This window comes from Polypterus senegalus, chromosome 15, assembly GCF_016835505.1.
Source record: "Polypterus senegalus isolate Bchr_013 chromosome 15, ASM1683550v1, whole genome shotgun sequence".
NCBI lineage: Eukaryota > Metazoa > Chordata > Cladistia > Polypteriformes > Polypteridae > Polypterus > Polypterus senegalus.
The window spans coordinates 76244095-76257505 of NC_053168.1; the positions used below are offsets into that span (position 1 = coordinate 76244095).

At 38.7% G+C, this 13411-nt stretch overlaps 1 protein-coding gene across 4 annotated transcripts in view; it reads left to right on the top strand.

Annotated features, from left to right (window-relative positions):
• The window catches only part of vps50 (VPS50 EARP/GARPII complex subunit), a 391193-nt gene extending 381416 nt beyond the window's left edge, over positions 1-9777 (top strand). For all 4 annotated transcript variants that reach the window (XM_039737505.1, XM_039737508.1, XM_039737506.1 and 1 more), the window contains 2 exons: positions 2517-2706; positions 9353-9777. In XM_039737505.1, coding sequence (XP_039593439.1) covers positions 2517-2706; positions 9353-9472 — 310 coding nt within the window. In that variant the 3' untranslated portion in view covers positions 9473-9777. The remainder of the gene's footprint in view (positions 1-2516; positions 2707-9352) is intronic.
• The last annotated feature ends 3634 nt before the right edge of the window (positions 9778-13411 follow it).

The window sequence follows — 13411 nt, forward strand, 5'->3', positions numbered from 1 at the left end:
AGAACTTTCACTGGCCTGCCTAGAGATAGGCTTCACCCCAGCCTGACCTCAAACTCCACAGGCAGGCTTTGCCCTGCACGATTCCAAAATGGGAGATACATTTACTTATTTGGCTGATGCCTTTTCCCAGGGTGACTTACAACTTTTTTGATACAATTGGTTACATTTCTTTTGGTTTTCCAATTGGAGCACAGACAGCTCAAGTGACTTGCTTATGGTCACACAGTGTCAGTAGTGGGTTCTGAATCCATAACCTCAGGGTTTGAAGTCCAAAGACTTACCCACTATGCCACAATACCTGCATAATACTTTAAATGTTCAAAATGCCCAAAAAAAGTCCTTCAAGGGAGAGGGTAAACTGTAAAACGTCTAGCTGAGAGACAAGGCAAACAATAATCCTTATAAGTACATTATTTATATAAACAAAAAGGAGTACAAAAATCAGGGAAAAACACAAACATGAGTTAAGCAGTGTTTACCTAAAAAGGGAAGCCAAAGGTAACAAGTCCAATTCAATATCTAGTACTAGCAGAAGTAATCAAGTAAAACCCTGGAAAAATTCCAAAAACATCAAGGGTGGCCAAACCTTTTGGAGTTCCACCCACAAAACGTAAGGAATGAATGCAAAGAACATTAAACCACAACACTTCCCAATTTTATAATTAAATAAAACATTATTAAAGAACAACATGAGTTTACATAATGGTAAACCAAAAACAGAATTATCAAATGATGAAAATTGTTTAAAGAAGAAATAAAGTTGAGCCAGGGTGAACCATAACAGGGGAAATATGCAGTGTTAAATGACGGGCAGTTCACTGAGCATCAAGGGTGATTGGTTTTCCGCAAAAAAAGAGCAAGAGGTGGGCTGGTAAGTGTTACATTTCCCGATTGCTAGAAGGCACATAGTCTTGTCTGCTACACGTTACACTGTATATGATGAGGGCTGTTTGAGAAACGTAGCCCTTTAAAGGACTGTGAGAGACTCGTTGATACGGGAGCATCAGGGCTCAGTCCAGTGTTTGTGTTTCAAAGCAGATCTGTCATTGATCCTCAAAGTGATTCCAAAGCTTGGCCAGATGTTACCTCAAAATGAGGTTTAAAATGGCCTCTAGCCTGAGGTGTTATTGAGTCAGATTTGAGTAGGGAGTTTGGGCATGGTGTACTGGTAGGTGGGAGCACTGCCAAGTAAACAAAGTGCTTTGTTGTTAATATTAAGATAAGACAACAATATTTATTTGTATAGCACATTTTCATACAAATGATATAACTCAAAGTGCTTTACAAGATGAAGAAAGAAAAAAATATAAAAATTAGGCAATACTAATTAACAAAGAACAAAGTAAGGTCAAATGGCCAAGGAGGACAGAAAAAAACAAGAAAAAGTCCAGAGGGCTGGAGGAAAAAAAAAAAAAATCTGTAGGGGTTCCATAACCATTAGACCGCCGACCTCCACTGGACATTCTACCTAACATAAATGACCTCAATCAGTCCTCATGGTATTCAGGCCTCACGTGGAAGAATTAGACAATAATGGTCATGTGGACCTCTGGACTTTAATCTATCACTGTAGGGACTGCACGATGCTTTGGTCAAAGTTCTTAGATGAGCCACTCCATCAGATAGAAAGGTGTTAACACTTATGGAGGCAGACCAAAGTAACCTGCAGGATTGTTATGCTGATTAGTTTGTTGTTCTCTGTGTTCTCCCTTGTGTGTTTTGACAAATAAACACATTACTTCTATGTGTAGAACTTTTCCACAGGGCCTCCACCCCATCACTGCATGTAAATGCACATTGTTTCAATTGAAATTCATTGTCATACTGTGTAAAACAAAACGAGCTAAACCACTGCACATTTTTTATATTGGAAATTGTAAATCTGCACTACAGGTTGTATTATTGAAAAGATATGTAACCTTTCATGTGTGCAAACTATCTGCTTTCCATCACAAAAGTGTTCCATCCATTCATTATCCAACTAGCTATATCCTAAATACAGGGTCACGGGGGGGTCTGCTAGAGCCAAACCCAGCCAACACAGGGCACAAGTCAGGAAACAAACCCCGAGCAGGGTGCCAGCCCACCGTAGGGTACCAGAAGTGATCCATTCCATCTTACTAAGAGTTTGGCGGGGCTTTGTTAATTAATCCGAAACAGATTGTTCAGACCACAAGGGGAAAATCAGTTAAGGGTTCAAATAAAAGTAGGGTGGCTGGCTACGCCACTCTGACTGCAAAGCAACATTTCATCGAACGAGAAAAAGTTAATCAGAAGAAGCCTGCTGTGTTATACTCTATTTCCTGCAAAGGTATAATCTTATCTTGAATAATTACTGATTTATATTTGTGTCATTTATGAAAGTACTGTGTAAGCCTGACGAAGAGTTTAAAGGAGTAGCTTTCAAGCTAGCTTTTGTTGAGTGGCTTATCTGCTCATTTGCAATGTCTTCTGAATATTAATTTTACTTCTTCTCCTTGTCATTCATTTTTGTTATACCATTTTGTATTCTTCAGCTACGCCAACGTGAAGAAATGTAGCAATGAGGGACGTGCTTTAATGCAACTGGATTTTCAGCAGTTTTTAATGAAGCTTGAGAAGCTCACTGACATTAGACCTATTCCTGACAAAGAGTTTGTGGAAACATATATCAAAGCTTACTACCTGACAGAAAACGATATGGAGCAATTCATCAAAAACCATCGGGTAATTAAATAACTGCAAATGTATTGTTGCTTGTAATTCTCTTCTAATGCTTGGTAAACCGAGAGAGAGAAATGAAAGTTTAAACTTGTATTGAATAGAATTAGTATTAACATTTTTTTTTCAAAAGTCATTGCTTATTGGTATTAATTATTGACAAATCTAGTAAACATTGACTATAATGAATGCATACAGATTACAAATAAATAATTTCTGAAAAGATTTTTGCTAAATTATTAAGGTATTTAATTATTTATTGCTTGTGATTTGAAACTGTAACGTTGTTTTGATTCCAGTAAAATGGGTAAATTCAGTTCAGTCCTAAAGAACATAATTCTAGCTATAATAGCAATGAAAAATTTCATACTGTATTATGCACCATAAATTATTAATGGCATGCAGAAAGAATTTTTTTGATTCATGATTTCATTTTTTTTTACTAGTAAAGAAATGTAAGTGATACACAAAGAGTCCTTTAGCTTTTTATTTATTTTTTATTGATTTGTGGAAAAACAATACAGTGAGGCATGATGTATCATTTATGTAGTTTGTTTTTCTTTTGATAGTGTAGTATATGCATTAGGGGTTTTAGGAGAAACTCTGCCCATTGCATGGGTTGTTATAAGTGGGTGTATCAAAGATGCTGTGGTACAGGAAGTAATCTGAAGATGGTGAGTGCGTCTTTTATTTGTCAAAAGAGTGCAAGATCTGCACAGAATGCTGTTGTAATAATTGTACATTTAGACATCAGCAGTGGACATTGTTTTGAACAAAGTAGGGTTGTTCAGATACTTACAGAAGATAACATGTTGAGTGCAGACAGAGGTGTAAGTATAGCAGTGATAACAAAAGTGTGAGATGCACGGGAGAAATTTTGGGAGATGTTCCTAATTCTGACTGTTATTAGAGCCTCCGTAGCATTGAAAGGAAAAATTTATGAGAGCTCTGGAGAGATGAAAATAGTCAGATAGATGAGTGGAGTATCATAAAGTGAGAGAAAGATGAACACTCAGTTAAGAGGCTTGATGTGCTGGCAAGACAGATACTATGTGGTCTGAGCAAAAGGCAAAGGAGTATTGGGTGTAGAGTATATCAAGATGGAGGTGGACAGAATAAGGCCCATAGGGAGGCCAAATAAAAACATGGTTGGAAATGTTGTTGTATGGTATGGAAAGAATATGTCATCTCGCGACTGTGAGGTGTGGAATAAGAACAGCATCTGGGCTTCTGTTTAACCTGTGTAAGCTTCGAAAATTGCTGTTAAACAAGTGATAGTGATGATGAATTCCATCGTACCACTTTTAGTTGCACTCTGTAAGCAAAGAGATCGGAGTAATTTGCAGCTGATTACTTTGGGGGCTGCAAAAGAAGATCAGCATCCAAGAATGTGTGTCAGCCATGAGGTCTAAAAAGGTGTTAATAATTGATAAACCTCAGACATCTTGCTAAAAAAATGTTTCATTTGTTTCTGAATATTTTTAAACCTGTATTTGTAAAGGATGTATCTACATTTATGTATTTAATTAATGTGTTATTTTGAGTAGCTATTAATATTATTGGTAATTAATTTCAATTGTGTCATGCCACCATTTTAGAATCTTACTATTTTATTGGGGAGTTGATAGGACACACTACAACATTCTTATATAATGCTGTGGTATATTCGGTCCATCCATCCATCCATTTTCCAACCCGCTGAATCTGAACACAGGGTCACAGGGGTCTGCTGGAGCCAATCCCAGCCAACACAGGGCACAAGGCAGGAACCAATCCTGGACAGGGTGCCAACCCACCGCAGGACACACACAAACACACCCACACACGAAGCACACACTACGGCCAATTTAGAATCGCCAATCCACCTAACCGGCATGTCTTTGGACAGTGGTAGGTAACTGGAGCGCCCGGAGGAAACCCACGCAGACACGGGGAGAACATGCAAACTCCACGCAGGGAGGACCCGGGAAGCGAACCCGGGTCTCCTAACAGCGAGGCATAAATTCGGTCCGTTTTTAATAAATAATTGGTTGTGCTCGCACTTTGGAGTGGAGCAGGTGCAAGTGATCAGCTGTGAAGACGCCTCGTCTCTGGGTTAGTACAAGGCTGTCGGCCGACCGTGCATTGCCTTGACGGCACGTGCAGACGGTCTGATCGTCTCATTATTGGCCCGGAGTAGCAATCAGGCGATCACACCTGCAACCACTCCCCAGCGTATAAAAAGGGGAGTGCAAGATCAGAAAAAGGAAGGAAGAAAAAAGAGAAAGGGACAAAGGAAGCGGACGTTAAGGGGTGGGGGAAGAAGCAAGCAGGAAAGAGAAAGAAAACAAGGTGGGGCAGAGAACAGAAGCAGGTGGACAGGAGCGAAGCCCCAAAATGGACCTAGTGGCCATCGCTAAAGAGGGGGGCTGAAGGGTTGCTCCTTTTGAAAAACCAGGTAACAGGAGCAACCATCGTGCTTGCAAGTGTACTCTTGCCGGGTGCAGCAGCAATGGGAGTACAGAGCACCCGCACCGGGTAGAGCCAGTATCGGCAGTGGAGCAGGGCTCGGTGGATACTGGGATTGATGACAGGGACACAGACCAGATGAGATGGGTGTCTGCACCTGTTGGTCGACATCTCTCTGAGCTGCCAGATCCAAATAGGATAAGCTGGAGAGGTGTCAGTTTTAAAGGAATTCGCCAGTTTCAAGTTCAAGAGGTGGAGTGGGAGAAAGGAGTCAACCCGCATCATCACAAATGCCTCCCAAGAAGCACTGCATAATGACATCACCAGGGCTCCGCTATAAAACTTAAAGAGCAGTGCTTCTGTCCTCCATCTCAGATTACGGATTTGAACCTTGAACAATCTTAGTGTTGAACTCCTGCTGTTAGTTACTCTACACTTTGAATTCTGTTCATAGTCTTGAGGTTTTGGTTTTGATTATATGGACTCCTGACATTTCTTGTTTTAACCTCTGTTATAACTTAGCTGTATGGAATTCTGTTTTAATTCAGTGTAATTCAGGAATTCAGATTTTTGGAAATACATGCATCTTCCGGTGCATTTTTAACAAAAATGTTGTTGCTCACAATCCATTAGGCCAGAATAGTTTGTGAAAGGAAAAAAAAAAAAAAAATTGGCAAAGCAAGTCTGTGCTGTGGTCCAGCCGAGCCGCTCTGAGAATCTGCGACTAGCATAACAAAGACTCAGTTGATTCCCATTGAGTAAACTTCATTTATTTATTTTTATTTCAGGCAATGTAGTTCATCCCTGATTGAATGTAAGTTAGAGGGCATTATGTCTTTTTTTTCTCCCAGTTGAGCAGAATTAGATAGAAATTGAAGAGTATCAGAAGCCACTTTTACATGATTATTGAGGATGTGTACTTCATATGGGGTATCTCTTAAGAGGCTGATGCAGGAGTGAGGATTTATTGATTTATCAAAGGTGTCTTCTGACAACAGACTAAGAATAAATGTTAACAGCAAAGCCCGAACATACAGCAAAGTGAAATAAGTGCCTATACACACAACACTGGGGTCTCCCAGTTAAGTTTCATGTTACACTGAATTATTAATGAAAAGATAAAAGAACTTCTCCAGGGAAAAGATAAAAAAAATGATGTGTTTGTATACATTTTAAGCCACATTTTAATGACTATGCTATATTCTGAATTTAACAGTGTGGGAAAAAATGTAAGCAGTGAGTCTCAAGTGTGTGGGCTGTTATTCAGTACTTAATAACACCTCCTTTCACAGAAATAATAACTTCTAAACATTTCTTGTAGCCTGCTGACACTCAACATTCAAGCTCAAAAATATTTACTTATCATCTTGCATTCTGTGCATGTTTGAAATCTTGACACAGATTTTCTATCTGTTCCTAGGCTGGAGGCCTTTCCAAAAGAGTCTCAGTGGGTTATGCATTGTGTTCTTCATCCTGGAGTATTATCTTCACCTTGCGCCTTGTGTTGGTTGAGATTGGCTCCAGCAGACCCCCATGTCCCTGTGTTAGGATGTAGCGGGTTGGACACTGACTGACTGACTGACTGACTGAGTATTATCTTCTAAAATGAGTTGATTTTTTAGTTGAATCCATTCTTAATTCCAAGCACACACTCATTCCTGTTGCACCGATGAAACTAAAAAAAAACTTTGCCATCCTTAGGAGTGGATCTTGTGCTTTGGGGTCATATGGCATCTTGTAAGATGTTTTTATTGACTTCCTCGGATTTTATATGATGAAATGGCATTGCCCTATTTTTTCTTTGGCATTGCTCATGAGAATTCCACTTCAGCTCCAGTCTCAGCTGCAATTTTTGACTGAAACTTAATATCAAAGGACACCACCTTTAGATCAATCAATCAATCAATCAACATTTATTTATATAGCACATATTCATACAAAAAAAATGTAGCTCAAAGTGCTTTACAAAATGAATAGAGAAATAGAAGACACAATAAAAGATAAACATAAGTCAACATTAATTAACATAGAATAAGAGTAAGGTCCGATGGCCAGGGTGGACAGAAAAACAAAAAACTCCAAAAGCTGGAGAAAAAATAAAATCTGTAGGGGTTCCAGACCAAGAGACCGCCCAGTCCCCTCTGGGCATTCTACCTGACATAAATCATCATATTTTCATGGAAGGACCTGATGATGATGGTCACGTAGACTTCTGGCTTTCAGTCCATCATTGTTGGAGCATCATGATGCTTTGAGTAGGTGGTGGTGGTGCAGGCCGCCACCACAAAGAAACCGGAAAAAGAAACAGAAGAGAGAGTAGGGGTCAGTACGGATTTTAGAGCCACCATGAATAGTTATTATGAAGAATTGAACATACAGAGTATCAGGATTATGTTAAAGTGAAGTTATAAAAGGCCATGTTAAAGTAATGTGTTTTCAGCAGTGTTTTAAATTGCTCCACTGTATTTGCCTGGCGAATTCCTATCGGCAGGCTATTCCAGATTTTAGGTGCATAGCAGCAGAAGGCCGCCTCACCACTTCTTTTAAGTTTAGCTTTTGGAATTATAAGGAGACACTCATTTGAAGATCTAAGGTTACGATTTGGAATATAACGTGTCAGGCATTCCGATATATAAGATGGAGCGAGATTATTTAAGGCTTTATAAACCATAAGCAGTATTTTAAAGTCAATCCTGAATGACACAGGCAACCAGTGTAGTGACATCAAAACTGGAGAAATGTGTTCGGATTTTCTTTTCCCAGTTAGGATTCTAGCAGCTGCATTCTGCACTCGTTGCAAATGATTTATGTCTTTTTTGGCTAGTCCTGAGAGGAGTGCGTTACAGTAATCTAGTCGACTGAAAACAAAAGCGTGAATTAATTTCTCAGCATCTTTCAATGATATAAGAGGTCTAACTTTAGCTATGTTTCTTAAATGAAAAAATGCTGTCCTAGTGGTCTGATGAATATGCGATTTAAAATTCAGATTACAGTCAACGGTGGGCCTGTCTGCAGTTTACAGCCTCTGGACGTGATGAGGCAGTTTTCATCACAATCAGATGACATTGTTGCAGCCTATCACAGATATTCAGGCTTCATTGAACAGTGAGGAAAGTGCTTATAACTCACCTTGGCTGTCCTTGATATCAACCAAATTGTAGTCTTATGTGAACCCAATAAACCATCAGCAGCCATCCATTTTTCTGCTTAAGCTTAGACTGGTTTCAACTTCTTTGCTGTACTAACAGACACCCTTCTACTTAGAATAAGCCCAGAAATAAAGGCTTCAACTTCCCTATGCTCCGAGTTTTAGATATCCTAGTGCCAGACTACAGATAATAAATGATGACAGAATTGGATGTGGGGTGCAGTATTGTGCTGTGCCTCACCAAAGGATAGCGAGCTGCACAAGTGTAAAGCCAGCAAATGTATTAGCATATGTGCTGCTGATTGCTGGTGTTACTTGCACTGAAATCAATAACTTGTGTGTCATGTCAGTCGTTCTCCCCAAATATAACAGAAACATTAAACCTTATGAAAGCATATGCTTTGTGCACAAACACTCTCTTTTACAGATGAGCTGTGGCATAACAGCCCCAGTTATATGGAACTATGCAGGCACTGAGAAACTTGTAAAGCAGACAAAGCTTTATCCATATAATCAGCTACTAGTTCAGAAATCTTACCAAAGCCTTTCAGAGTTAGTTCTGAATGAGCGATTTTGGTTTGAGCAGATTTTTAGACAAACATTAAAAACTGGAAATGTATTCATTCATCTTTGAAAGAAATGCAAGTCAGACATGCGTAAATACTGCATTTCCAAGAAAGTGTTTATATCTAGGTCCGCCCTGCGTGGAGTTTGCATGTTCTCCCCGTGTCTGCGTGAGTTTCCTCCGGGTACTCCGGTTTCCTCCCACAGTCCAAAGACATGCAGGTTAGGTGCATTGGTGATCCTAAATTGTCCCTAGTGTGTGCTGTGGGTGTGGGTGTGGGTGTAAGTGTGCACCCTGCGGTGGGCTGGCGCCCTGCCCCGGGTTTGTTCCTGCCTTGCATTCTATGTTGGCTGGGATTGGCTCCAGCAGACCCCCATGACCCTGTAGTTAGGATATAGCGGGTTGGATAATGGATGGATAAATGGATGTTTATATCTATACATAATGTATTAATTTTAAGTATTAATTCACACGTATTTTTCTTTCTCCAGGAATATTCTACAAAACAGCTAACTAACCTGGTGAATGTGTGCCTAGGATCTCACATAAATAAAAAGGCACGACAGAAACTGTTAGCAGCAATTGATGATATCGACAGACCTAAAAGATAGTTTTGAAAATTCCTCTGCGATGGCAACACTGTCCTGGGAGATCATGACGGCAAAATACAAGTGATGATCACGTCAGAGTTTTATTACATTTCTGTGCACTACTGTAATAAAAAGAACATTTTACTCAAACTCAATCACCCATCAGCTATTTTAAATTACATTTTCTTTGGAATCATGCTGATGTGTCTGCTGGATAAAATATATGACTCCAGCGAATATATTGAGAATTCCATCATTTTGTTTTTATTAATGTATATGCTAGCCAATATGTATGTATATGAACACACTCTCACACACACACATATATATATATATATATGCACACACACACATATACACAGACTCTCAGAGTCATTATATATTATTATTATTTTTTTTTTCTTCTTCGGAAATATTTTTCCTTAAAGGCACATTGATGGATTATGACCACTTGAAAGAACTGACATTTAATTTTTTTGGTTATTTCACTCATTTCACTCCAAACAGAATTGTATACTCTACATGTTAAATATTTGCTGTTTGAAATCTTTGTTCTGGTGATGCCTACTGTTTGTTGTGTATGTTAGCTACTACTATTTGACAAACAGGTATCAAACTAAAATGCATTTTAAATTGTGTTTTATGACTTGTTTACAATAGTTAATCATGGATATATTATGGCGATCTGGTTAAACTAAAATATACTGTACTATAATATACTAACTGTATCTTATTTAGTTTCATTTTTATATTAAATGTGAATTACATTGTTGACTAAAGACTCTGACCAAAAAATAAAATTGCTCATCATTAAAACTAAAAAAGATACTCAACTAAAAATTATAGAATATCACTTACAATTTGATAAGCGGGGAAAAAAAATAACCCAAAACATTGATGAATCAATAAAAACGTACACCATCATAAGCACAATGTTACGTTTAAATCATCTGTTCAATATGTATTTTTTATAAATAATTTGATGAACAATTTTCTTGAGATTTCTTGACACATCATAGGATTATTAGCTTACCTGAAGCTAATGATTTTCATTTTCTCACGGTTATGCATTTTGCCAACTAATCATCTACACAAGTGGCTGCAAATATTCCTCTTCTAGATTCATTTTCTTTTTTCCAAGAATAGTAGATGTAATTCGGGTAAATATCGATAGCTCTAAAATAAGAAATTTAAAGTGTTTCTATTATTGAGCTTTAAATATAATTGTGTAGATCGATTCACAGAAGATTCCTCTATTTGAGCTCACCAAATGTTCATGTTTTAAATGAATTTCCTCTGGAGGCCCAGGCTGCCACATTTTTATGTCTCTGATGTGTTCTTGTATAAATGAGTTTGAATGTGTTAATTGGATTTTCTAGACTTCTATGCAGAACCGATTCCCAACTACCGGACCAGGAAAAAAATCTCATATAGAAAATGGACCAATCTTTGCGTAGTTTTTTATCATAGGTCCTTCACATTTATAAGTTCTGCATTTGGATGTTTTCTAAGTGTCTGCATTGATTTAAAGCAATCTGGGAATGCTATTCAGTAGCCTGCCGGAACATTTTGTCACCCAAGTAAAAATCCTAAATATTATCCTACATATGGTGTATGGTGTAACACAAGTAGCACTAATCGTATCTTGCCAGTATGTATCTTTTTCCTCTGTAATCAGATATGACATTTTTAAATGCTTTAAATGAGGTTGGGCATTTCTGGCCCAGGAGGGTTGCAGTGGCCACATGTTTTTGTTGTAATCATTTCTTAACGGTAATCTTCTTGTTAACTGAACTTCTCATTAAATTGAACAGATTGAGCTCTCTTCATTCTGCCTCAAAAATTAATGTGACTTTTGCTTCTGTATGAAGCTGAAACGGGTGCATGCTGTTGCCATCATCTTTAATTCACAGGAATCTTTTATTTGTCACTTTTTTGCTTCATATGTATTCATTTCTCAAAAATTGTAGGCTCTTTGTTTTTAGGGTGGCACAGAGTTGTCAATAGTTGTCTTCGGTGTTTTACTTACATCATAAAGGTGTGTATATTACATTAATTGGTGATCTTCAGTTGACCTGGTTTGGGTGAAGGGGTGTGTCTTTGTGTGGGCAATACGATGGCGATGTACTGGTGCCTTGTCCTTGGCTGGTTCATGTGTTACGCACAGCCTTCAGTCCCCGAGAATCGGATTGAGGAAGCTTTTTTTTTTTTTGTTTATAAAGATGCACTCAAACATCATCTTCTCCTTCTATTTGGCTACTCCTGCTAAGGGTTGCCACAACGGATCCCCTTTTTCCAGTAGACCTTGCATTACTCCCCTACCATCTGGTCTCTTGCGCACATAATATATCAGCCTTCCTTCTCTCCATCTTATTGGCTAAATCTCTCCCATTACCAGTCATACTGCCAACATTCAAAGTTCCTACCCTCAGTTCCACTCTCTTTACCTTCCTCCTCTCATCCTGCCTCTGGGCAAGCTTTCTCCTTCTTCTTCAGCCAACAGTAGCCCAATTTCCTCCAGCACCCTGTTGGCTAAAAGTACTGGGTGTGGGCATTGTTAACCCAGGCCTCGACTGAGCCGGTATGGAAATTGGAATTGTTGTCCACCTATTGATCTGGGAAAAGTTTACACTGAATGCCCTTCTTGACGTAACTCCCTCCATTTATCCAGGTTTGGGACCGGCACGAAGAAACAGACTGTGGCTGGGTTAGAATGCACTCGGACATATCACTCCTAATTAACAAAGGACATAAGAGTTTGATCAAATATTAACTAGCTGCTTGACAAACTATTAAAATTAAATAAAATGAAAAAGTTGGCATTCTAAACTTTCCTGATTTTTATAGAAAGTGAAACATATTCTATAGGAATTTCAGACACTGCAATACAGGGTACCCACAAAAACACTCCTTGATTTTAAATGTTTACAAAATCTAAATTTATTGAAATATTCTTTCACATTTGAGGTTGCAGTTTCATCAATTCTTAAAGTTTCATATGGTTCCTGTTGATTACATATACTCGATGTGTGCCTCACCTGTTACTCGGCCAACATTGCGATAATCGAGCTCGGACCAGACTCTCCGAAGCATATCCAGCGAGATCACGTTTATAGCTTCAGTAATGCGTTCCTGCAGATCATCTATAGTTGAGGGTAGTGGAGGTACATACACACTGTCTTTCATGTACCCCCAAAGAAACAAAATGGACATGTTAGTAGGCAGACTCACATGAAATTTGCATCTGAAAGCACGCTGCACAGTCACAACACTGTTTGTTGTATGAAATTCCAACACACACCAGCTGTGTTGCTGTCAGGTGAGCGCCATCTTGAATTTTATGGTCTGCTAGCGGTATAAGGAGTACACAGAAGAATTTGCAGGGAAAAGAAGAAATATTTTGAGTTAATGTATTTGCTGTCATCTTATTTATAAACATATTCCAATAAGTTTTGATTTTGTAATCATTTAAAATCAAGGAGTGTTTTTGTGGGCACCCTGTATAATAACATTAAAATATTTAATTAATTAGCAGGATCCAAAAGCCACAGAATTTAGATGGATCAAAATCCTATAGCCAGGATGAGGATTGCACACCTCTGCACTATACTGCTTAGAAAATTATAAAAAACTAGCCAACCCGCAGCGTACCATACGCTGCATAATCGGGCCGTTTTTTTAATGATTTTTAAGCACAGGGAGAAAATTAACATTTGAAAAATCGGTAATGTAATAAATCAGCAAGAAAAGCAACATTGTAACAATGCACGGAACGAACCAACACACAATCGTCCGTGACTGAAAACTGCCGGACCGCCATCGCTCATGTGCCCACCTCCAACTCGTCACTTGAGTCGTTGTCGTCTTTGCATAGTCCAGATGCACCTGTGACTCACGTAGACTTTCCGTGTTCCTGCAGGAGCATCTTAAGAAGATGCATGTTTGTCACGGATGCGAATT